The sequence below is a fragment of the Lissotriton helveticus genome, chromosome 7 (assembly GCF_964261635.1).
Source record: "Lissotriton helveticus chromosome 7, aLisHel1.1, whole genome shotgun sequence".
NCBI classification, from domain to species: domain Eukaryota; kingdom Metazoa; phylum Chordata; class Amphibia; order Caudata; family Salamandridae; genus Lissotriton; species Lissotriton helveticus.
Window position 1 is genome coordinate 867889509 of NC_136068.1, and position 27202 is coordinate 867916710.

Here is a 27202-nt window from a genome sequence, read left to right on the forward strand (position 1 = left end):
CCTGGACAGTTAAGCACACGTTTGTAGCGAACACTTGGTTTACAGTTATTGATGAACTCATTTTCATTGATCTCTTGTCCCCATATCAACTCTTGATATGGAAATACTAGACGTTTAAAGCCGCACAATTGTTCTCATAAAGCGGACATGTTGTCGCACTGATTCATTTTACTGCTGCTCACATTGAGAATCTGTGTTTTATTAACAATACTCTTATGTCTTAAGATTTTGACAGTATACTTAATTTCCCTAAACAATTTAGACAAGGAAATCTCGGTAAAAACATCAAGGAGCTTAATCAAATCATCTGGGGCAATTCGATGATGGCCTAATTGCTCAGGCCCATTCTTATGCACCCATGTGCATGGAGCAGAATGTGACAATGTGCCTATGCAGAACCTCTAGCACACACAGTCCCAAGAAGATACAGGAATCACAAGAGAATTTAAGAGCCCTGTGCTTATGGATATTTATGTTTCCAGTTTTTGGTTCATGGCAAGGGTTCCAGTTTCATGGTGATTCATTTCAACAGTTTCATTGGTCGTACGCAACAAATATTCCACATTACAAAACTATGCTTCTCACTCTTTCTGCTTCAAGAAAAAGATATATTTTCCTTGTTTATTTGATGGCTTGTTTGGAGAATCACATGCGAATAATGTCAACTTATATTTCCTGTCTTTGGGGTGTAAAGAATTTATCTGTAGAGTGCTGTGTTTTTTGTTGGCGTTATACTGACACCATAGTCCAAGAACAAATTGAAATAACTTTGCACTTACATACACTTTTGTGTTGGAAATATGCTTCTGTGATCTGTGCTTAACTTCTATGTAACATTTTATTGCAGAGGATGTTTAATTTGTGTTCAATGACAGCGAGAAGAGGGGAAGCAGCAGAGCAGTGGGTTGGGGTGGAGGGGTAGATAAGGTATAAGCAATGTAGAGGGTATTTGTCGGCCATAAACAGCACACAAGAAAGAACAAGAAAACACATACACACTCATGGAAAGCATAGTAAAAAAATAGTTCCCTAAATATGAGCAGTGGGTGGATACAAGCTAGACAAACAAAAGGATGGTAAAGACGATAGTTACAGGTGAGGGACAAACACAGGAGGACGAGGAAGACAAGTCATCAAATTAGAAGCAAACAAGTGAGAGTGACAGTAAGGTGGACCAATGATAAACAATGGACTGGGTTTAAGCCTACTAAGTTTTTGGTATGGTCTACAAGAGGTCTTTTGCAAACAGACAGCTAAAGGTGGTTTGTAGGTGACACCGAATGATGTATACATCCTTGCTATGCGTGGTGGGTGTCTTTCAGAACTTTCCTCAACTGCCACCAACAGCCATTTTCCAAAGCACTTATGAATCATTGTCAAACATATGGTTTTGATCATTTCTCTTAGTTATTTTATGATAATCCTCTGTAGAGGTATTTGTTTTCATTGTAGTTGATAAGCTTTGTTATACACTGGACTTGTATATTAGCTAGGTTTTTTTCCATAGTGGTAACTGCGGAAAGCGTATTATATTAGTTTGTTCAACAGCATTGTTTACCTTTCGGTCTTCAGTTATTATCTGCATTCCTAATATTCTTTGAAGCACCTCAAGAGATAATGCTACACATAAGTTGCTGCTCCCGCGCAAACACCAGCATTCCTGAACTGGAGTGAAGGTTTAAGGAAGTGTTATGCAGACAAAAATGTAAAGTCTGTTGAATGGATGACGAAAAGAGGTCAAGGTCTGATGACAGCACACGTTATGTGGCAGACTTTATTCTGTTTTACATTTCATCCACATTTCGGATCCTTTTTAACAGGAAAACCATTTAGAGGTGTCACAGCAGTAGTCTAAGCTGACTAAATGTTTTTGTATAAGACCGAGAAATAAATAGATCTGCTTATCTAATGTCAGTCTCCCTGTAGCTATTAGATATGGATAATGGGCGCAGAGAAGGTAATACAAAACAATTTGTTACTTCTTCTGAATGGACTTAATTTGTAGTTCCCATGTTTATAAACAAATGCGAGAACTAAGTGATGCAAAAACTTGCAGTACACTCATCTGATATACGTCTGCCTTACTAAGACCTGCCGGGGGGGGCAAGGCAGCATTTATCATATTGACTTTGATTTATTTTATGGGTGCTTTCGGAAAAAGAAACGGACTTTCGTACAAATACAATATATACAAATTCACTCTCTTATGAAATCCCCAAGTAGTTTTGAAAGGAAAACAGATGTAAGATAGTAGGCGCCTCGCTCGCAGGTTGAAAATAATCAATTTGAGATTTGGCGTAATACACTTAGCAAAATTGTAGAAAGATGCATCGACTTTCAATAGCTGGCCTACTGGTCTCCCCAATCAACATGGAGCTGTGATGTAATCTGCAAGCACAGGCCTCCTGTCCCTCTCATCCAGGTACAATGATGCTTGGAGTAGGCCAATGGCTTTGTTAAGAGGGATGATAATTAAGTGGTTGAATATACTTCTCCCTGTACAAACTCACTTTTGGTTCTTCTACCTTTTCAGAGAAAGACAATCGTGTCTCCCAAAATATTTTTCTGTGCCCCACTGAAGCCAGCAAACAGCAGCCGGATGAGAATTTCTAGGGCTACTCATCTTTAGGGCCGTCAGTAAAACACCCCCGTGGTACAACTATTAATTAATCTCCAAGGTATTACGAAATCTCAAACCATTAGCGGCTCATAGATTCACGTGTAGCCATGTTAAAAGAAAGTCATACAGAGGACTGAGCAAATTCTTTGGAAACCATCGTATTCTGGATCTCCTTAACCATGTGTGCACAGATTCCAGAGTCTGTGGGAATTTAACCTAGTTATTCCCTAGAGGAGTAAGGGACACCTGAGGGTTACATAACCAGGTTCTCAGGGTTTCTTTGTACCTAACCAGGAAGATAGGTTTGAAAGCCATTTCTGGTGTATCTCATTCCTACGCCACTGGTCTCAATTCTAGTATCCAAATGGAGACTCACATATTCACTGAAGAGTGGTAGGACTTTGCTTGAAGTACTACCATGAATGCGCATGCTTGTAATGCTGTGTACTGAGAACAATCAAAGTCTGCTTTTACGCTATGCTATTAGAATTCTAAAGGAATGGTGAACACCTGAAAGGATTTCTGTTGATAGATTAGAGTCCAATTTACAGTATGGCAGGGTCCACTGCCCGTTAGGGGATGGATGTAATTACCTTCAGCACCCACCATATATTAAACTCTTTGCCAATACAGTGAAGATATGTGCCCCTTCAGAGGAGCTGCTGCCACGTTCTCTCCTCTGAAGGGACTGAAGGTTTGTGGAGTAGAAGGGACAGCTCCAGAGTGGTTTGACCGGTGCAGCCGCAGCTGGTGCAGACATCGTAGGGTGGAGGGTGCAAAGAGGGTTAGCGTTGGGTGAGGGGGCTGTGTTTAGAAATACATTTCGGTTTTAAAAACACCTGTTGCAGAGTTTCTTGTGTGCCCAGCAGCTTTCCGACAGCAATAGAAATTTCAAGATATCTCTGTGATTAATGTTGCTGCTGGAGATAGATCAGAGTTTTGTCTAGTGGCAGCTTGACTTATCATGAAGTAGCGCAGAGGGTTAATGTGCCTGATGCAAATAAAGTGTACCTTGAAGAAGACAGAACAGTATTTTATGTGGCTATCTCAGTGGGTTACTGCTTATGTCACAGAGATCCTTTTGTTATAGCAGTTCATGAGGAAATCTGTGAAGGAGGTCATCGGTGGGGACACCAGAAACAATTGCCCCGCTGGGCGCCACCAGTGCTAAAGCCGGCCAGCTCAGCAGACACAAGGTTCAGGTGCCCGCTTAACAAACTCTTTTCATTTTTCAAAAACAAACTCCCAGATTGGGAGTCCATTTGTAAATAACAAAAAACAAATCGCCCTTACACCTTGGGAGTTTTCTACCAAGGCATGGGGGTCATTTTTAGGTCGAACCTAGGCAGCGCTCATGCACTGTCTGCAAGACCTGTTGTATAAAACAAAATGACTTTATTTCTGCCCGCTACTCACCATTGGTTCACTCCTGCGTCGCTCTTCTTTGCTGCCTCCTAAGTCATTCACACAGCCGATACCTTACTTCTGGTCAAGGCTAAGAAGCACCGTCCAAGCACAGTCTCCTTACGCTTACTTGCTTTATCAGTTGTTTTGGAGAACTTTTTTTTTTTAAAGATTGCTTTACGCCCGTCGCTGATTCCGCCCTCCCACCACCCTCAGACACAAACACAGTTTTCCATTAATCAGAACGCGCGCGCCCATCACTGGTTCCGCCAACCCTCTGACACAAATGTAGAATTTCCTTTAAACAAATGGTGAATAAGCATGTACGCTGAATATATAAAAATGTAATGCTTTATATTTATTTAGCTCAATACTTTTATCGAAAGTAAGGCATTAATCACAAAACTGTTTTTCAAATGTATATGCTGATGTACGTTTTTTTTCTTTTTGAATATAAATGTGTTTAAACTTCTTTTCACGTTCATTCGTGCTTGTTTTGTGGTCATGGCTGTGAAGTCTATGGGGCATGCTGGTGTTCAGTGATACAGGCTTGGAGATCCTCCTGTATCACATGCGAAACATATTGCATTTTTTTTCCTGTCGCCACATGCGCAGTGCAGGGCAGTCCCAACATAAAGTGAGACTTGACTACCATCAGTGCACTAAGGGTAATCAGTTGAGGGGGTACAGTAAAGTAGATGAATCATTAATGCTCCCACTCAGAAATCCCTCTCTATCATGCATAGTCTGTCTCAGCTGATCCCTTCAGCTTTTCATCCTTCCAGTGTTGAAAAGAGAGGCGTTTTTATTTGATTATGCCTCTGACTGACATTAAATTGGCTATATTGATTGGTGAAGGTTTGGGTTTTTGGGATGATCAGGTGGGTCATACTTTATATGCACAGGGATAATTACTATTGTTTAGGACCAAATAATATCGGTAATGGGAGTTATTTGACAATATGTTATTCTTTATGAAATTGTATATGGTTGTACTCTGGAATAATACACGGAGTCTTTGAGTTATCTTAACGTCGTATGTTAATTCCATATTCATTTTATTTAACACTACGCTAGGCACACAAGCATTCTGTTTCTAAATGGGTCTTGTGCTTTCTCTTGTAGGCAATACGCTTTCCAGATGACTTGTCCTTATAAATAGCTTTATGGTCGGAATGTCAACATTAGGATGCCTTGGCCCGTCTTTACATTGTTGAAAAATGGAACTGTGTTTTTGAACAGAATTTTACTTGTTAGCATAAAGAGGCCGGAGAATATTACTTAAAGCTTGTTTTTTTAAATCTGTTCATCATCAATTTATGCACACCTCTTTCACTAAGTGTTCTGCACTCTTTGACTATATGACAATCGTATGTTTCACTTTCAACGCAAGTCATAGCCAATCCGGGTGCTACTCTGTACTCGTAATATAGAGTCTAGAAGATAGCTATGTCCCATTACGCACACTTCTCTCTAAACCCACTTTCACTCTCTCGGTCTCTCACGCACATATCCTGCTCCAATATCACACTCTGTCCTCTAATACATTATTCCTGGCCCTTTACAGCAACTCCTTCCCAATTTTTGTTATTGCTTTTTCCATTGCCGTCATTTATTTTCCACCTCCTCACAATATAACCTATTTCCCATTTTCTCGGTCTCCAGCGCCGCGAGGTCATAAGAATGGCAAGAGTGCTAAGCAAATAGAATCACTCCACTGCAAACAAAAAAACACAAGGAAAAAACACAAGGAAAAAACATTGTCATTTACAACGCCAAAAGCTCTAACTTTCACAAATGGGAGACCGATTGCATTGCAAATGCTTGCTATTTATTGGTTCCTGTTTAAGGCCAGAAGTCTGATGCTCCTACACCAATGGCCCCAACTCTGTCAGGCTGTCTGTGTAGAGTTTCCACTGCAGAGTCAGTGGGGGCACCGCTGTTGGAAATATGACAGTCCACACGACTCTTTTGGACAGGTCACTGTGCCATGTTTGTGGCAGAGTACCATATTCGCCAAATTCTGGATGATGCCCGTAGTTCCTTAAACATGGTGTTTACTTTGCCTATCTACAACATTCCTGTTCATGATCGAGGGCACATGTTTGTGTTTTACTTTACTGGTGGGCTAATGAAGCCATAACTCAGGGTGTGCCTAAGGAAAATGCTTCAAGAGGAGTCAATTTTAAAGCACTAGAGCTAACAAAGATATTACAGTTTTTCTAAGTTCATTAAATCATAACACGAATGTCAGAAATACACCATTGAAAAGCTTGGTATGTCAGTACTTTGTCCAAAACTGGCTCGGATGTGCCTGTGATTCACTGACTTCAGGTTTACTTTTACTATTTTCATCATAAAAGGAAGGTGGTGTAATAATGACTCGGGACAAAATTGTAATCCAATAAAAGGAGGGAACGCCATAGGAAAAGCTAAAATAACAGTTCACAAGTTATGGCAGGCACAATTAAAGTGCTTAACAATATTATTTACTAGATCAACAGGCTCAAATATATTGACAACAACATATTTAAATTGCACATTCCAATTTGTTTTTAACTATTCACAACTTTTTTTTATTGTTCACAGTTTTACGCATTATACATAACTGTACTGCTTTGGCTTTTGATTGTTGTGTCTAATTGTTTGCATCGTCTTTTTTTTTCGCGAGAACACCTCATGGTTAATGTTACTAAAACAAAATGTCAACCCATCAGAACAATTATTCCTGCTTCCTTTCACATCAATGTGAACAGTTAAAGTGAAAGGGAAAGTGATAGGAGGAACAAAAGCCACCAAAGGAAGGAACAGTGTAAGGTTTTTACAGTCCTAGGCTAAGTGACATTTTGCGGCCCCATTTGCTTGTAATGGAGTCATGTTGGCTTTACTAATCAAGAGCAATATGGCCGCCTACTATTACCTAGCCCTAAAAAAGAGCCTGCCTAAGGGACGAAGAACCATTCAGAAGAAATGTACACCACCACCGCCATCCTTAGAGAGCCCACACTCACTGACACCATTAGCTACTTTTGAAACTGCATGTCATGACCCATACATATACTGCGTCTTACTATGCATTAAAAGGCAGGTTCACAGTGCTAAAGTTCAAATATGTTTATTGCTATTCACCGAACAATCGAAAAAGTAATCGAAAATTGTTCAAATTAATTTCTACTGCTAAGCAGGCCTCCTCAGCTCCTGCTTGCTGGACAGTCGCATCATACTGCCCGCAACCTTGATATGTAAGTCTTGATGAAGTCTACCTACATCTGAGCCGTAGTGATAGCTTCAAGGGGTTACAAGTGCTGGAGCATCAGAAGTCTGACAAAAAACTGTTTTTTTAAGGATGGGTTTCACCATCCCTGTCAAAACAACTGCAAAGTATTTAATCATTTGTTAAGACATTTCTTCTAAAGTAAAAAAAAATAAAAGGTTTAAGGCTGCTTCAGCCAGGGCACAGGAACCATTATTGATTCAGATTCCTTCCTTCAGCTCTCAGTCAATAGGCATTCAGATGAAGCCGAAGCCCCGCCCCTTCCTCTGACAGCAGGCTTCGGAAAGATGGAGTCAGTCTGCAAATCCGGATGCGGTCACCCCTCGCTCAAAACTGTCACAGCTCACAAAGAGGTCATACACAGCACTTTACAGCTCCAAATGGTCCTGCGCTTCTTAAATGTACAAAATACTTAACAGGGATAACACAAGTGGCAAATAATATCTGTATCACACAAGTATACATACATATATATATTTATAATCTCTTTTTTAAGGAGGAGGTTTCCTTAATTTATTTTATTGCAGTAAATCCTCTATTAAGTAAAGCTGTACAAAAATCTAAGAACATATTTGTATTTAAGAATAATACAGCACCAAGTGCTGCCTTTTTTCATTAAAAATTTCTTTCCCAAAAATACATTCCTAAATATACAAACTATACAAACTTGTAAAATTAATGCTGGTTCTCACATCAATGCTAGAATAAAACTAAACCAAATAAAATCCATACACAACCGGTCAGAGATCTACTGTACAAATAGCTTGGTACCTTCATAACACCATAAAACTTATCAGTAACACCAAATGACACTGTTTTTGTATCGGTGCCTGCAACAGAGAAAAACACGGGAAATACTTTATGGTGGTCAAACGTCATCTGCTGAGAGATTGGGAATGTTTATCCTCGGTCGAGTGAAAAACGCCATCTTGTCCCTGAAAGATGAAAACACCATCAGTTAAAACAGCTATAGAAAATGAAGGAAAGCGATTGGCCAGTGCCATATCTCCTTTGTGTACATTGATTAGTGAGCATTAGGAACATGAACATAAATACAATAATCAAAGGAGAGGGTGACAATTAATGTCACCTAATGCCATGAAGCACAAACTATTGTTCGATTAAAGAAACACCTCGAGGAGGCGTAGGATTCATTTGCTCAACAAGGGGCACGACAAACAAGTCTCCCGTGTGTTCATGTGTGATAAGGACAACCTGTGGTTTGTGATGTCTTCGGTGAATTGTGAGGGAAGAGATTTATGTAACCGAGTTGAAAGAGCAGGCTGCTAATCTGCAAATGTCAGAGTACCTGAAACAATGATGTAATCATATGTTTGCTCACATGGAAACGCGAGCTACGGTTTTGTCAAATGTTTTGTGAGCTGCATACGCTCAGAATCTCTGTCTTATATTCCGTTCTGTACGCCATGTTATTAAAGTGCCTAGTTCTCACTTTAGAAAACCACCCAAAAGAAATTTCTCAATAGGTTAATGCATGTTCTTTAAAAATCCAAGTGTGTAATAATAGACTTCTTACAAGTTTATAAGCTTCACTGTATTACACGAGCAGTGTTAGAAATAAAGATACTTTCCTGAGAGACCAACGAGCTCCTTGGAGCTTTCAATGTGGCTCCTACGTCAGCATGTGGGAGGCAAATACTATGGTACTGGAAAACGAGGCTGGCTTGTTTTCTTAATGTACAGAACACGCTGCACCACAATGACATGATCAACTATCAACAGCGTCCTGAAAGTAGTAAGCCCTGCCTTGCACGTCATCAGCCATACCTGTACACCCACCGCCACACCCTACGTCATACCCTACCGTGTCTCAGCACAACCTCAGCCGTCTGCTCTATGGGCATTCCACAGGTCTCAGAGGCAAAGGGTGAGGCTAAGAAACAGAGGAACAGGGTTCAGGGGCCTGTCTGGGGGAAACAATATGCACATGTTCCTGAATAGCAATTTGTGGGAAGCTGGAGATTATATAAACATTTCCCTGCACACAAAAATGATCACGCGAGATTTGAAAATGCCATTGAGAAGTGCACATAGAGAGGAGCTCTGACAGCAGTCTAATCTTTCTGTTACTTAAGGTTCCTTCAATCTTGACCAAGAACCCATTGCATAGACACAACAGGGAGCCCCCACCACAAGTAAAGGGGCTTTGGTATATTAGTGGAGAACCTTGCATTGAAGTGCAACAATCATTTTAGTAATTAGATATGCACCCATAGAACAGGGCCTCCTACCACAGAAATTGATACAAATATACTTTTGGTTATTTTTGTTGACACAGCTGAAACACGCATTTTAGTAAAGAAAAAGCTACCTAGCAAGGGGGCTGCCTCATGTGTGTCAAGCAGCGGTTGTTTCTGCACGAGAGCGCGGGGGGGTCGTCACCCCCATGTCCACATGGCAATGAAACGATTTAATTGCCTTTTTTTAACGTGCGCACTGCAGTAGCCAGCTGATCATGGGCCCAGAGACATACGGGGCATGTCCTATGCTGCCAATTGGCAGCCGAGGACAGGAGCAGTTGCTGGCTAGATGCTTCAAAGTGCACATGTCACTTTGGCCTGCGGTTGTGCGCCAGCCAGAGTGACATGCACACTTTAAAGCTCTCCACTCTGCTGTCTTAGACAGCTGGGTGGAGACCAAGCACAGGCCTACAGGACCTGAAGGAGCATCCAGCCAGCTTGCTTCATCCAATCCAGGCGCTTCTTTCATGGTGGTTAGCAGCATCTGGATTGGTCAGGGGAACTCGACTGAAGATTCAGAAGTGTAACACTGAGGAGGATGGAGGACATACCGCCATGGGTAAGTACTATTTATTTTACTTATTTAAAATGTTATTCTAGAGTTTTTGTTGTTGTTTTTTTAACACTTTTGGAGGGAGGGGTGTTTTATTTTGGGCTTTTGGAGGGAGGAGGTATTTTATTTAGTTTTTTTGCAAACTGGTGGAGCACTTCACACACTCCACCACTTTCAAAAGGTACCAGCCGCCCCGGGTCAAAGCAATTGCGAGTGTGTATTCTCTTTGGTACAGAAAAATAAATGCATCCAAGGATGACTTAGTTCAAAGAACTGGACTTGTTTAAGGGATGAAACTTTATTTAATAAAGACCATTCTTTCATCTGAAGAAACAGGGAAGCGTTCCACTACAGGGAGAGAAAGCAATTCAGTTAATTCCCAGAGAGCTACTATCCTGTGTCTCCTTTGAGTTAAAATGGTAATATTTAACAAGCATTGGCAAAGCCAAACGTTCTCACCATTCAAAAGAATTACCTGACTTTTTGACTTTGCCAGTGTTGTTTCCTAATATGAAACAGCAACAGGGAACATAGGTGGGACAAGTAGTGGAGGAGTTGAAATTAGAGCAGGCAAAAAATAAAATTATAACAAGCCACGCAGGGAAGGATGGGGGCATGCAAGAGACAAGTTTCACGGGAGTAGGGAGCAACAAAGAGAGCAGGGAAGGACAATGATTTGTGGGTTAGGCAGCACCCAAGAGCACAAGAAAATGCATGCACTCTGGAGTGGAAAGATACAAGCCATCCCATCAAAAGGAAGGTAAAGAAGCTATGCTCGGGGGGGGGGGGAGGAGGGAGGGACAACCACAAAAAGAGGATGAAAGACCATTGATTAAGAAGCAAGATTATGAGACTGAAAATTAAAGACAAAAATGATGAGCAATGGGATGGCACAAAGTCCACTTTACATACTGTTATAGAACACAATACATATACAACAGCAGACCGAGTCTGTATGCAGAGGAGCCCTACAAAATATATTTTGCTGTTATAGAGTCAGTTCTCATATTCTCTTACTCTGATGTTGTACCTAAAGTTGTTTTAGTATTTAATCTAACATCAAATGCCAAAGGTATACAGGCGTTTCAATGACGGTTATAAATATAAACTAGTTGTATTTTTCAAGCTGATAGTACTTCAGTAAGTTAACACCTTAGGGTGTGGTACACTGCAATTGCTGTGAAAAGGATCAAGTGACGCTTCACTTATTCAATTATTACTTGCTATTGTGTATTAGGGATACAGGAATGTAGTACTTAAAGATGTAATATTGTATCACTTCTGACAAATACAATATATGTACTGTAATACTTCTGCACTCGGTGGTTTTACCATAAGTCTCTGTGATTATTAAGTAGCAGTTGGCGACATCAGCTAGAGTTATATACAGCCGCGTAGCTAGGGGGGTGCGGGGGGGGGGGGGCGGTCCGCCCCAGGCGGCACCTTTTCTGAGGCGGCCTCACGGGCCGGCACTGACTGTCATAGGCCGAGGCCCGTTGCGGCCGCGGCCTCTCTAGCACTAAGCAATGACTGCACAGAGTTCTTGTGGCATTCTAATAAATAAATACTGACTAAGTGTAAACACAGACTTAGTTGCTGTCAACATCACGGTCAGCCCGGGACCGGGTTCAAAATTAAATACAAATTCAACATTCATCATGACCGTTGTTGGCCTGCCCCTCCTCCTCCCAGCCTCGCTCAGTCACGCTAGTAGTCCTCCAGGGCCGTCAATCCACTGGTAGCGTGCGCGGCGGCGCTAGCGCAACCAATGACGGCCCTGTAAGTACTTTGGCCAGCCCTCCCCGTGCCCAGCAAGCAGTGTGACGCGCTACGCCCCTCGTCGTCGTGTTGAGCCTGGAGTCGGAGGAGTGCGTCACTATCATTTTCTTCTTTCATCTTGCCTGCAGCCCCCTGCATACGGTCGGGCCAGGGCCAGCGGCAGCGCAACTATAAAATAATTCAGGTGAGGAAAGGAAAGAATAAAGATGACCGACCGTTCGTCCAATTACACCTGCAATCATTGTACGACCGGCGCGCACCAACAAGTGTTACACTACTTCCACACTCTTTAAGTGACCAGACTTGTTTTGCACTCTGCCGTTAGTATCTATGGCCCTGTATGCACTTCATTGAATTCTAATACCCATTCTGCATGAGTATGAGTTTGCTCAATTAGAGATAAGAGATGTGAGTTAAGAGGGAGCACTTCGTCTTTATGCGTGAGCACTATTTCTGCCAACCTACCAATGAATGTTGGATTTCTGTGATTTTTTTTTAGCTTTTCCATTGCAAACATATTGTTCTTACAAATTGTACTTTCGAGGGAATTTGCGCGCATTTTAAAATATAAGTTAGTATAAGATGCAATCAGAGTGCTGTACCTCGGTAGATGATGTAGTATAACGGCCAAAGCTTCACCCTGTGAAACTGAGGAGTACCCGGTTCGAGTCTCCGAGTCAGCACAGTCTCTTGCGATTCTGGACAAATCACTTAATCAACCCTTGCCTAGAAATGAATGTGAAATGTAACTGTTCTCGGGTCGAGTTCGCGCTATATAAAAAAACGTATGACTACTTTATTTCTTAGATTTCATTATTATAGACTTGCTCAAGCCACGACTTAAAGGTACGTAGCATAGGACATAGCCGTCGTCTCGTACATATTTTTATAGGTTCGTGGGCTTTAATGTGTAAAGGAATGAGGGCTCAGTGGTAAGTGATGCCCTTTCATGATTCTTTCCCATACTTTTACATTAAGGAGCTGAAATTCCATGTAAACGCTGCGTATTGTGATTGCTGTTCCTTTGGTCCATCTTATCAAACCTTCCATACAATATGTGTCACTTGTAGATTCGCTCGTCCGAATATTCGGGTAAGACCCAGAAAGTGTAGGTAACTTTCTGCCTGCGAACCCTAACACAGAAACGGAGACCACCTTACAATATAATTGTGATATTTAAAATCAAATGAGTGTGCGCTATCAGATCCCTTGTCTTGCATCACACAAGAGAAGAAACGCCCCTGAAAGAGTGTTCACATAGGCTATGCACAAACATGTGTGTGGTCTAAAGTCTGGAAAAAGAATGCAATAAAGGTGTTATTGAAGTAAAAAGTTTTAACAAACCTGTGTTTTCCAACCTGTTGTTTAGGGCACCAAAATTCGAGTACTAGAACACCATGTGTCACTATATAACCTTTAACAAGGGCTGAAAAGTCTAGCCATAAAAAAGGCTTAACACGAGTCTTTTGAAAAAACCCATCTGTATATAGGATTATGCAGCGATCTGTGCAATGCCAAGCTTTGAGGAACGACGAAGACCTATTAGGGACAGCCTAGCCTTTCATATCCTTTGCCCCCTCTGCCCCATTCTTATGACCACTTCCGGTCAGTTGTCCACTCCCAGCCTCCCAGGGAAGCAAAGGAGGCTGGGAAATCCCTCATGCAACGGAGGGGTAGCTCAGCATATGCCAAAATGGCCCTGCACACTGTGAATTGACTCTTCACTCCCCTCCGCTACTGACAAAGGGCTTGATCCAAGATTTGCCCGTGACTTTGAGGATGTTTTTGTAATGCAAACGACATGCTCCCTGGCACGTCAGACACCTTTTGACATCCACCAAAGAGATGGTGCTCTGATTGGTATTCTGTGTTAAGCACCAAGGAAGTAAATAGTATTTCAATATGTACTGGGATTTCTGGAGCTGTGAGATATTCACATGCAAAAAAAGTGCTCACAACTGCAAATGGACAAACAAGTCCTCACTGGCGACGCGCAGATACAGCTCAGCATTGCATGTAACAATTCATTGCCTCTGATTTTTAAAGGAATAAGAAAAATGCTAGCTTTGGCATTAAACCCAGGCTGTTGTCCTAGAGTATAAGTGAAGTGCTTAAGCGAAAAACTTAAAAAACAGTAATTTCTTTCGGACTTTCTTGCAAACTCTCCTAAATCACAGTCAGGTGGCAGTGTAACAGGGATAGTGTGGTTGTCAGAGGAGAAGTGGTTGTAATGTGAGGGGGTGCTACTGCTTGTGATATGACAAGGTAATAGAAATGGATTATGTAGTGGAGTGATGGTGAATCGTATTTTGGTAGTGACAGATGGTAATGTGGGTCTCTCAGGTGGTATTGCTATGGTATTGGTGATAGCGCTGTGGTGGAATAGAGGAAGGTAGTATTGTTAGACCAGCTGTAGATGATGGATCCCTGAACAGTGTCATGTATGTGCATGTTTGCTTTGTGCTGAGGGGTAATTGTTCACACAGCTCTCTGATGGATGTCACATGTGGTTTTTCTGAGTCCCATCCCCAGATAGATCATGCCGTCTGTGTGTTCTCTTTTGTACTGCCAGTCATCGGTGTATTCAACTGTCTAGCCTTTGACCGTGTCATGTATGTGCATTTTTGCACACTTTGAACTATTTTTCCATCATGGCAAGAGTATCCCTAGTTTACAGTATTGTGGCTTTTTATCGTTATTGGTCTTGTGTTAAGTCTATGCATAAAGATACGTATTTTTTATAACTACTTGTGTGGTGTCCCTTTGTAGTGTTCTTCACTGTGTTACTGTGTATGATCATAAATGCTTTACACACTGCCTCTGAGATAAGCCTAGCTGCTCGTGCTACGTTACCACAGGGTTGAGCAGGGGTTATCAAAGGGTGTAGCCCCCTTACTCTGACTTAGGAAGAAGGGTCCCCACTTGGACAGTAGCCAGCCATTGCCAACTAGAGACCCCCATTTCTAACAAACAACCATTCCGATTTTGAGAGGAGTAAACATCTCAATGCCCATTAGATTCCCCATGTTCGACTAATGTTCTGATTTGTTACCTTTGCCTCAAATTGTAAAGCGCTCTGATATCCTTCGGGATCAAGTTTGCGCTATATAAAACTTTATAAATAACTACATGTAACTTTCATGATAGAGGTAACTGTTAGCAGCAATACTACGTGTCTCTCCTCGGAGACTCGGACATCTTTCAAGTGCTCACTGTCCTTTTTCCCCAGCACCCCCCGCCCCCAAGGGGCGGCCATCTGAGGGGTAGCCCCGGCCGCCACAAGCTCTAGCTACGCCCCTGGTTATGTATGGTACAAATATAGCTCAGTTATTTAGTGCCACTACAGACAGGTACGTTACATTCAAATCATTAAAGTGCTATTGGAGTTTCGACCATTCAAAGGTAACACAATGAGTAATATTTCCTAACAATTGCGGGGAGTGCTTTGTAAATTGTTATGTTTGCCTCTGCACAGCACCTTGTCCCATTAGCACGTCTATGAAGTGCTTTCTTAACTTGGGTCCTCTTTTCGTATGATTTGGATAATTCCCTACTTTGGTTGTGCATTTATGTGACTAAATTGGTTATAAGTACTGTTGCATATTTTCATGACAAAGCTAAAGTAGATTAAAAATGTTGTTTTTTCCAAAATATGGCTGCTAAATTCTTGACCAGCTCATAACTTCTAAATCACATGCAACACTGATTTGCCCGGCTGTTTGAACTAGACCGACGCGGCTGTTCCAGCTTAGCACTTTTTTGTGACTCTGGACCTATTGGCAAGCAAGCAGACTCCGCAGCAGCCCTGCTAGTGATTGCTGAGGTGAAGAAAGCCCATGCTACGAAGGCAAGGTGAATGCCCATATCAGTACCATTCTGCAGCAAACAAATCCAAAGGTATTCAGAAGAAAAAGTTTGATTAGCAAGCGATAATCTGTTTTGTGCAGCTTCAGTTGTGTTCCTTCGTGCTAAGCCTCACCAGTAACGGGCAGTACATAATTAGACACAGACACTGGTTGGGTTGTCAGCTATAATGATCATGAGGTACACTTCATGGGCCCTGTCTTTTTCACCCCTCCGTGACATCATCGCAGCGCCCATTGCTGCCAATCAAGGTGGGGGTTCAACTACCAAACACTGGGTGAATATACACAGTAATGTTCCACCCCCAAGATAAAATTACTCCTATACCCAGACGTTAAAACACAAAGAAAAAAAAACTAACAAATGGAAAATTTGCATGCATAATGAAACACCATATATGGTATCATACTGTAGAAACTGGATACTTGAGATGTGAGAGCGAGAGATCGACATGCGGGAATGAACAAACATGCACTGCCATACAGCTTCAAAAACAGCTCAGTTCAATACATTGTTTTTCCAAATGGAAGACTTTATGGGACGTGGCCTGAGGTAGCATCTCTCGGTCGCTTGCCGCCTGGCGGTTCCACCCAGGACTCCTGGCTCTTCTTGCTGCAAACATCCATCAGGAACTGATGACAGGTTCAAACTGTCCTATGTTGTGTTTTCACTGGACACAGAAGAGCTCACAGGCAACTGATGTCCATCTGTCTCCTTAGAGCGTGCATCACTGAAACTGAAGACCGGCTTCTCGGACACCTGGGCAACAAACACTCCCATGTATTTAAAAGTCGCCCCCTGTGTGTATCGATGAGGGATTCACAGGGAAGTTGCCTGTAGAGCTTGAAGTACAATATATTTATCATGACAGTCTTGGTATCTTTCTGGACAGTTATCATGGTTCCCTTTACAGAGGTCAACCTCAAAAGGCACTTGGAATTTACTCCATGGATGTCGATTCCAGACTAGCACCAGATCCCAAACACTGAGAAGCCTCCGCCGGTTACCTCTGGTTCAGGACATTTGGTAGTTTTGTGCCTGCCGCTTGCATAGGGCTTCCGACACCTGGCTTCTTAATTGCGATGATTCTTCAACATGGGGAATGGTGTCTCTCAGGCTTCACCTTGGTTGTAGCATGCGGTGTGAAACGGTATTCTCTTAGAAACGTGTAGAGGGCAAAGTCCATGTTCTGTCCATTGGCTAGGGCAAATACAGAGAATATTGTCTAATGTTTATGTGAACCTTTTGGCCTCACCGTTGAGTTGGGGCCAACAGGGTGTGATCTTCTAATGATGAATGCCACAGGACTGCAGGTACTCAGCAAACTCCTGGCTGGAGAAAGGGGGACCGCTGTCAGTGCGGAGTTCACTTAATAGACCATGGGTGGCAATTACCTTTTCCAGTTGTGATATTGTCTGGCTGCCTGCAGTTGATTTGATTATCTTGAATACTTTGAGAAATCATCTATGATGACCAGCATGTGTCAGGTTTCCAAAATCAGCACTGGCCCTGTACCACGGAACAGGGGGAATGTCCTTGGAAATGATGGGTGCTTGCAACTCAGCTGTACACGCAGCTTGACGCAACAAGCATTGTCTTACTGTTCCACTTGGCTGACCAGACTAGGGAACCACACCTTGCGCCTAAGTTGTAATTTGGTCCTAATAGTCCCTTGATGAGCAGTGTGAGGGAGGTCAATCACCTGTGGGGTTCCCTCATCAGCAAACCTTTGGGAGATGCAGCTAGCTCTAGTCGAACATTATTTAATGAAGCCAGTGTCAAATTGTCTTCCTCCGTGCGATGAGAGACCTCTTGAGTGAGGGTGTTCCAGCTTACGTCTGCAACTGCAGAAATGGCTAATTGGAGACATTCATCCCTGGCGGTGGCCTGAAAAATTTCTGCTAGTGAAATGGGCAGCGGTCAGAACCGCTCTACAACTACCCGGTCGTATTACACCACTTCTTCAGCATCTGACTCTTCCTACACGGTGGTTGGACTGGCATGTCTTGACAAAAAGTCAGCATAGTTTTGTGCACTGGGTCGATATGCTACAGAGAAACAATAGGCCTGCAGTGGAAGAATCAATTTCTCAATCCTTGGAGGCGGCTTAGAGGATGACCAACCGAAAAAGGGTAACCAGTGGTTTGTGGTCCATATGACCTTTGAAAGGTTGACCACAGAGGTATGTGTGGAAATGGCGGTAACCCCAGTGCACTGCAGTGGCTTCACTTTCGATGTGGGAGTAACGTTGTTCGGTCTCAGTCAAGGCACGACTGGCATAAGCTACTGGAGCCCAGTCGGAATTTGTCTGCTTCTGTGACAATACAGCTCCTAAGCCAGTGGGGGTCGCATCAACAGACAGTTCTGACTCATGGCTGGGGTCAAAGTAAGCCAATGTAGTGTCTGCCAACAAGACTCTCTTGGCCACTTGGAGCCAAGTCTATCCAATGGCAGTTCTTTGGTTGTTAACTACAAGTACTCGCACACCTACTATTACAATCTTAAATGTATACTTGAGGAGCCCCTAATTTGTGTATTCATGATCTTGAAAACATCAATATTTGTGTGAGGTAGGGAAATCAAACGCTCTATGCTGGACCTCTTTTACGATCACTTTACCACTTGTGCCCCAACGTAGGATGGCCCCAATATTCAGATGCTTTGAATTCTTTGTCACATAAGATAAGGAATAGGCTACTTACCAGTATGCATCTGTTCTTGGCATGTAGTGCTGCAGAGTTGTACATTTAGCAATAGATCGCCACCTGGTGTTGGGCTCGGATGATTGCAGGTTGTTGTTGTCTTCTTTGTAGTCACGAGATAGGTGACTCCTCCCTTGGACAATACTGCGCATGGTCATCGACTCCATCCTCAGATTGTTTTTCGCCATGAGGGGAAATGATGGAGTTAGTAGAAGAAAATAGAAAAGGATGCCCATGCGTGTGCATCTAAGTAAGATGAGTACTGGAACGGATACAAGTCCCGGGGAGGCGGGAGGGCATGTACAACTCTGCAGCTCTACATGCCAAGAACAGATGCATACTGGTAAGTAGCATATTCCGTTCGAGGCATATGAGCTGCAGATTGTACATTTAGCAACGATTGTGCAGCAGTGTCTCCCTTAGCGGTGGTCGCTTGTATCCGTTGCAGTATACTGAAATAGTGTTTTAAGTACAGCTTGGCCTACTGCAGCTTGCTGCTTGGCTTGCACATCAACACAATAGTGTTTAGTGAAGGTGTGTATTGTAGACCATGTTGCTGCTTTGCATATGTCCTCTAATGGTGAGAGGGGAGAGGGGTTGGCCTAACGGCTAAGGCGCTCGACCTCGGACCTGGGGATCTGGGTTCGAGTCTCGGTAACGATGCCAAATACCCCCTGTGATTCTGGGCAAATCACTTAATCTCCCCGTGCCTAAAATGAAAGTGTGTCCTCATGTAACGTAACTGGTGCTATGTAAAGTGCTCTGATAACTGATTCGGTTCGGTTCTAGTTCGCGCTATATAAAACTCTGCAAAACCAAAAAAAATGGTACGTTTCCTAAGAAAGCCATAGAGGCTCCTAGTTTGCGAGTAGAGTGCGCTCTAGGAGGAACTGTCAGTGTACGTTTTGCTTTTTGATAGCATATTTGAATACACTTTAAAATCCATCTGCCAATTCCTCCTTTAGAGATGGGATTGCCTTTGTGTGGGGGAGAGAAAGATACAAATAGTTGTTTTGTTTTTCTGAAGGATTTTGTCCTGTCTGTGTAGTATAGTAGAGCTCTTCTAACATCTAAGGTGTGTAGAGCTCTTTCTGCAACAGAGTCCGGTTTTTGAAAAAACACTGGCAACTCTACTGATTGGTTGAGGTGAAAAGGAGTAATGACTTTTGGCAGAAATTTTGGATTTGGTCTAAGAACCACTTTGGTAGGGTGTATTTGAAAAAATGGTTCTTCTATTGTGAATGCTTGTATTTCACTCACTCTCCTGAGAGAGGTGATGGCAACAAGGAATGCAGTTTTCCATGTTAGGAATTGCAGTTCACACTTGTGTAAAGGCTCAAAAGGGGGACCCATATGTCTTGTAAGGACCACGTTTAGGTTCCATACTGGTGCAGGTGGTAACCTAGGTGGGATTATTCTTTTTAATCCTTCCATAAATGCTTTAATCGCAGATACTCTAAAGAGAGATAGATGCTGTCTATTTTGTAAATAGGCTGCAATTGCTGCTAAATGCAGGCGTATGGAAGAATAAGCCAATTTGGACCTTTGTAGGTGTAGAAGGTAGCAGATGATATTTTGGATGGAAACATCCAATGGATCAATGTTATTGTTGTTACAGTATATTGCAAATCTTTTCCACTTTGCCGCATAACATGCTCTGGTAGTGGGTCTTCTAGCTTCTTTGATTATATTCATACAGTCTTGTGGTAGGTTTAAGTAACCGAACTCTAAGACCTCAGGAGCCAGATCGCCAAATTCAGTTGGTTTGGGTCTGGGTGTCTTATTTCTCCATGGTTCTGTGTTAACAGGGATGGCGTGAGCCGTAATTTTTGATGTGGAACCAGTGAGAGATCCAGCAGTGTGGTGAACCACGGCTGACGTGCCCATGTGGGGGGCACTAGTATCAGTTTGAGAGACTGTTGTCTGAGCTTGCGTACTACTAGTGGAATGAGTGGGAGAGGCGGAAAAGCGTACGCAAATCTGCCTGACCAGTTCATCCATATCGCATTTCCTTCCGATTGTTGGTGTGGAAATCTGGCGGCGAAGCTTGGGCATTTCGTATTTTCGTGGGTGGCAAACAGATCTATCTGTGGATGCCCCCACCTTTGGAAGAATGGTTGGAGAACTTGTGGGTGCAGCTCCCATTCGTGAATCTGTTGTGACTGACGACTCAACAGATCTTCTATCTGATTGTGGATTCCTGGAAGGTGTTCCACTGTCAGATGTATGTTTTGAGGGATGGCCCATCTCCAAATGTTCCTTGCAAGTTGGGACAGTTGCAGAGTGCGTCCCCCCCTGTTTTTGTACATAATACATGGCTGTCATATTGTCCGTCCGGATTAGAACAGCTTTGTTTTGTACTTGTAACGTTTTGAGTGCTAAGAAAATTGCTAGCAGCTCTAAATGGTTGATGTGTAACTGTTTCTGTTGATTGTTCCATTGGCCCTGTGTGGTATAATGCAAGAGATGGGCTCCCCATCCTGTGAGGGATGCATCTGTGGTGAGCACTATTTGTGGAATAGGGTCTAGGAACGGCCGTCCGATTGTCAAGTTTTTGGTGTTCCACCATTGCAGAGAGCGATATGTACGGCTGTCTACCAACACCAGGTCTGTGAGCTGACCATGAGCCTGATTCCACTGTTGTGCTAGACATTCTTGTAGTGGGCGCATTTGCAGTCTTGCGTGAGGGACTATGAAGATGCAAGACGCCATCATGCCTATTAGTTTCATGAACACTCTGGCTTGAAGAGAGTGCTGGCATTGAAAAAGGGAGACTAAGCTCTGAATGCTTTGAATCCTGGCTTGACTGGGATACGCTAGAGCTGTCGATCTGTCTATGGTAGCTCCTAGATATTGGTGAACGTGCGAAGACTCTAGGCGCGACTTTGTGTAGTTTATTGTAAACCCTAAGTCGTGTAATGTTTTCATCGTTTGTTTTGTGTGTTGTTCACATTGGTTTAACGATCTCGCCTTTATGAGCCAGTCGTCTAGGTAAGGGAAGACGTGTATCTGTTGTCTTCTGAGATGTGCTGCTACTACTGCTAAGCACTTTGCAAACACTCGTGGTGCTGTTGTGACCCCGAATGGAAGGACTTTGAACTGATATTGTTGTCCTTGTATGACAAATCTTAGATACTTCCTATGCGCAGGATGTATAGGCAAATGAAAGTAGGCGTCCTTTAGGTCTAGTGTTGACAGAAAATCTCCCTGTCCTAGCAATGGGAGTACTTGTTGTAACGTGATCATGTGAAAATGATCTGATTGTATATAATGGTTGAGGGGTCTGAGGTCGAGAATTGGTCTCAGTGTCCCGTCCTTTTTGGGGATTAAAAAGTACAGTGAGTAGACTCCTGTTCCTTGTTCTTGTAGAGGAACTACTTGAATAGCATCTTTTTCTAGGAGTGCTAGAACTTCTTGTTGAAGCAGAGTTATCTGTTCTGTGGACATTGGACGCTGCCTGGGTGGTATGTTTGGGGGGGTTGCTGTGAGTTCTAGGCAGTAGCCATGTTGGATAATTTGTCTTACCCACTTGTCTGTTGTGATGGAATTCCAGACAGGTAGGAACTGTGATAGTCTGCCCCCCACAGGAGTGGAATGCTGTAGGGGAGGCAGTGGGAAGTCACTGTTTGGGAGTGAAAGAGGAGAGGTTGTTGTTATTACCTCTACCTCTTCCCTTGTTGTTATTGCCTCTGTACCCTCCTCTAAAGTAGGCCTTTATTAGAGGAGGTTTGTGTGTGTGTTTTAAAAGAGGATGTGGTATCTGCGCCGGTTTGCTTGGAGCCTCCTCTATAAGAGGAGCGGCAAAAAGAACCTCTAGTTTGGGTGGATTGTAATGCACCCATAGACTTAGCAGTGTCTGTGTCCTTTTTCATCTTTTCCAGTGTATTATCTACTTCCGTTCCGAACAGCTGGTTCTGATTGAAGGGCTGGTTTAGGATGGTAGTTTGTACTTCTGGTTTGAAACCTGAAATGCGTAACCATGCATGACGTCTGAGAATAACACTAGTGTTAACTGCTCTGGATGCTGTGTCAGCTACATCTAGTGCGCATTTAATTGAGGCATTAGATATCAATTTGCCTTCTTGTAGGAGCTCTGCTGCCTGATCCTAGTATTGATCTGGTAGGTGTTCCATTAACTTTTCTAGTTGGTCGTAATGAGCCCTGTTGTATCGTGAGAGTAAGGCTTGTGTGTTTGCTATGCGCCATATGTTTGTTGCTTGTGCAGCAACTCTTTTCCCTGACGCATCAATAATCTTGGATTTTTTGTCAGGCGGGGGTGTGTCACCAGAAATTTGAGAATTGGCTCTCTTACGTGCATTTGACACTACCAAAGAGTCTAATGGCAGATGTCCCTTAATATATACTGGATCAGCTGGTGCTGGTCTGTACTTTTTCTCTATTCTGGGATTTAACACTCTACACCTTACTAGATCTTTAAAAATGTCTGGAGCATGTTTAATGACTCCTTTGATCATGGGTAATATTTGAGTGGACCTTTGTTACTGTTCAAAAGTGTCTAATAAGAAGTCCTCCTCAATGGCATCAGAGTGCATAGAAACCCCATGGTAAATTGCAGCTCTGTTTAGTAAGTGATTAAACCCAATACTATCCTCTGGAGGGGAGGGTTTTGTTGGGAAGTACTGAGGATCAGGGATGTCTGGTGCATTGTTTGGTGCAAAATTAGATGCATCGTCTTCCTTGGGATATTCTGGGTTGATATCCTCATCTAAAGGGTATGTATGTGACTCTGGTTCATCATCCCCCCCACCCAAATCATACGCCTCGTCAGTGTGGTGTGATGATGCAGGAGATTGGATAGGAGAAGTTATAGGTTCAGTATATGGATTAATAGGAGAGGAAGAAGGTGAAGGAGAGGAAGGGTGCATTGGAGAAGTTGCACAATCCTTTTTGGCAGGAACCACAGGTGTAAGTGGTGTGTCTGCTGGCCTCTTTTTGTAAGGAATTGCTTCCACATGTCCAGTTTTTGGGTTAATATGGACTTTTTTTCTGTCTAGAATCTGGTCTAAACAGATCATCCTCCTGTATAATCTTCTTTGGCGTCGATTTTTCCGGTGCCGATAAAGGTTGCTTAGTGTTCTTTGCCTTAGGAGGAGTGATTGAGTCCTGTGGCAATTTTGTCAGTGCCGAAGGTGGCTTAGGTTTATCTGGAGTCTTTGGTACAGATATTGGCGGTTTTGGCGTGGAGACAGGTTTTGCTGGGCCTGCGGCGCCGGAATCTGGCTTCCCTTCTTTGTTTTTGGAACTGGAAGGTTTCAGAGTGAAAGCTTTCGGGTCCGGTACTGTCTTTGGCTTCGGCACCGATGTGTCTTTTGGTGCCGAAGGGTCTTTGTCTCTGGGCACCGAAGGACGTTTTGGCTACGGTGTCGACGAGTTCTTCGGTGTCGAAGGATTTTTCGGTGCCAATGGAAGAGGTGGAATTGGCACATGTGGTTTTTTCGGTGCTGAGGCATCCGCAGGCATAGTCTGTTTCCTCGGAGCCGAGAACGAAGGCGGGGCGTCGGAGGATAAATTTCGGTCTCGACTGGGCCCCATGGGCGGAGTGCTGACCATTACCTTTGGTTTGGGTAGTGTGTGTCGTGCAGGGGCAGAGGTACTCACGGGTTGTCGAGATGGAATCGAATCGTCCGAGTCCTCTGCCCCCGATATGATCTGGAGATCAGGCGAGTCTTCCTCGGCGACAAGTGGAGCCTCGTCCTCGGAGATATCTTCGATCGGATCTTCATCCACGGAGACGTCTTCTTCGACGATCTCCTCCTCAAAGATGGCCTCCGGTGCTGGTGCTGATCTCCTCATCAATGCTCTCTTCATTGCCAACAATTTTGTGGATTTTCTTGAAGAAGTAGGTTTATGCACTATTACACATTTCTACTCCCTTGTGGTGTATGAAACCTTCTATGCAGACCATATTCTAATCTCATGCCTTATAAAGGTACTTCTGTCAGGAGAGGCACCCACACAGCTGAATGTTAGGGTAGAAGTATTGCATTACATGCAGTTGAAAAGCTCTCTTAATGTTACGAAAAAATACTAAGGAATATATCCACTTACAATTACTCATATTTTTGCACACAGCAGTCATATAAAACAAAGCTACATTGGCTTATTCGTGCCCAATGAAAGCCCTGGCATAGTCTTCTGTTTTGGTGGGTTTAAACAGTAACCTTACCTGAATGACTGCACCTCAACAGGTTCCTTTCGGTTCTGCCCTCGTAACCTGTGCACATCCTTGGCTGCTGCTTTCATCATTTTATTTGCTCGCAACTCATGCTTCTGCTCTATCTTCTTCACCTGTATTGTTGCAGGAATACAAAACATAAATGCATCATAGACCGGTTCTATAAGATTCTTTATCTCCTAGCAAGTGAACAAGGGGTAGTCATTTAAAAAGACTATTTGTTAAGGCTTCCATATAATGGAACATCTTCTACTCGATAATAGCCATGAATTATATATATGTTGTTATTATAAAACGCACAGCTTGTGAACAAGATATACATGGAGAATTAAAATATTGATATATTCTTTTGAGTTTTTTTATAAGTGTGTTAGCTAATCTCATTACAAAAAATACATCTTCTCTAAATTCATGCAGTACACTAGTTTGTTTCTGCTAGTACCAACGGTAGTGCTTTCTTATTGATCTGCTGATCAGTAATGCAGTTATAAAACACCCTTACAAAAAAATACAAATTAAATCCATACCATAGTGTGAGAGACTCTGAATTAGCATTTTAATATTGGGTTTCAGCTATTTCATAATTTAATTTTTCCAGTTATTTTGGATTGCCAAATAAGCCAATATCTGTAAGGAGAAACTAGATAAGTTCAAATTCGATCTAATTTAGAACACAGTCACTTTTCATGGGATCGGGCACAGTGTAACACTTCCGCTGTTGGGTCTTCCTGAAGCGCATCAATTTAGGTCTCCTCTCACATGTAGGCTCAATGACTTCCACATATTGGGACCTTTGACTATCAAGGTCTTGTCTCAATTTTTAAGATGTTTGAAAGATATAGAAATAATTAGGTGTACCTTAACTGACTGTAGATATCCTCATTCTTTATCTCAAAGGTCCTTTTGAAAAGTACAGAGAACTTGGGGCCATACTGAAATATTGGTCGCAAAAAACGGGTTGCAATTTGCGAGCTGTATTGAATTTTACGAACCAATGTATGTACAATTGGGTTGGTTTATAGGAATTCGATTCAGAGCGGGTTGTAATCTGACCTATCTTATGAATATTAATGAGTTACATAGCAAACCATTCAGATTCGATTCGTGGGAAGGTAGCCTGCTAGGCTGAAGACGACTGTAATGCCAGAAACCGGTCCTAGGAAGCTTGTTTACGGTCCAGGGAAGGCATGGCTTGGCAGTTCGGGCTAGACTGTTCCCATGAGGCACAGGGTCAGACTTATTTGCATATGGCCATGTCTGAACTGGGGTGGCAGAGTGGGCTAAAGAACGGTGATGGATTAAACCCAGATCTGTTGACTGGGTGTGAGTGTTTGATTGGTTCAGATGCTCCGTCCATCACCACCCCCCTTTTGTACCGCTTTGCTCGCCATACGTTGGCAGGTTATGCTCAGACGGGAGTTCCTTGCTCACTTTCCACTGGATTCAAGCAAGCCTGGCTGAAGACGGCTGTAATGCCAGAAACCGGTCCTAGGAAGCTTGTTTCCGGTCCAGGGAAGGCATGGCTTGGCAGTTCGGGCTGGACTGTTCCCATGAGGCACAGGGTCAGACTGATTTGCATATGGCCATGTCTGAACTGGGGTGGCAGAGTGGGCTAAAGAACGGTGATGGATTAAACCCAGATCTGTTGACTGGGTGTGAGTGTTTGATTGGTTCAGATGCTCCGTCCATCATCCCCCCCCCTTTGTACCGCTTTGCTTGCCATAAGTTGGCAGGGTACGCTCAGACGCGAGTCCCTTGCTCACTTTGCCACTGGATTCAAGCAAGCCTGGCTGAAGACGGCTGTAATGCCAGAAACCGGTCCTAGGAAGCTGGTTTCCGGTCCAGGGAAGGCATGGCTTGGCAGTTCGGGCTGGACTGTTCCCCATGAGGCACAGGGTCAGACTGATTTGCATATGGCCATGTCTGAACTGGGGTGGCAGAGTGGGCTAAAAAACGGTGATGGATTAAACCCAGATCTGTTGACTGGGTGTGAGTGTTTTATGATTGGTTCAGATGCTCCGTCCATCACCACCCCCTTTTGTACCGCTTTGCTAGGCAGAGACAGCAGACCACCATGTCTGTTAACATTTTTCAAGAATAGTTAGTTTCCTTACATTCACAAAGGGTACCTGAAGAGCCCCTTCCCTTTTGCAAATGAGTTACAACCCCACTCAGGAGTCTGTACATTTTCAATGTTCTACAGCCTCAATGTGATGTCTGGGGCCCTAGGCCCGCATACAATCAAATCAGTGATACAGACACATAGTTGGGGTACTGGTAACTGATCCAGGACACGTGCGCCCGGCCTCTTTTATTGACCGGGTCACCTGACTGTTGATGCCTGAGACGAATGGGTGTGGGGTGAGTGTGGAAACCAGCCCTCGGGGAGTAGCTGGTTAAACAGTATGTTACTAAACACTAGAACATTTCCAGAAGGATACTCCACTGGTTACAGTCACAAAACAAATTCATCACATACTGATTCAGTATTTGAAGGCAACACTCACAACACGCACCTCCCAAATCCCAAATTGGTGTGGAGTCACAAA

The 27202-nt window shown here is 43.2% G+C and overlaps 1 protein-coding gene across 1 annotated transcript in view; it reads right to left on the bottom strand.

Moving 5' to 3' along the window:
* Window positions 1-7123: 7123 nt before the first annotated feature.
* The window catches only part of WWC1 (WW and C2 domain containing 1), a 385050-nt gene continuing 364971 nt past the window's right edge, over window positions 7124-27202 (bottom strand). The window contains exons 22-23 of the mRNA XM_078653391.1: window positions 24645-24766; window positions 7124-8233 (exon numbers count right to left, since the gene is read on the bottom strand). Of these exons, the coding sequence (XP_078509517.1) occupies window positions 8167-8233; window positions 24645-24766 (189 nt within the window). The 3' untranslated portion in view covers window positions 7124-8166. The remainder of the gene's footprint in view (window positions 8234-24644; window positions 24767-27202) is intronic.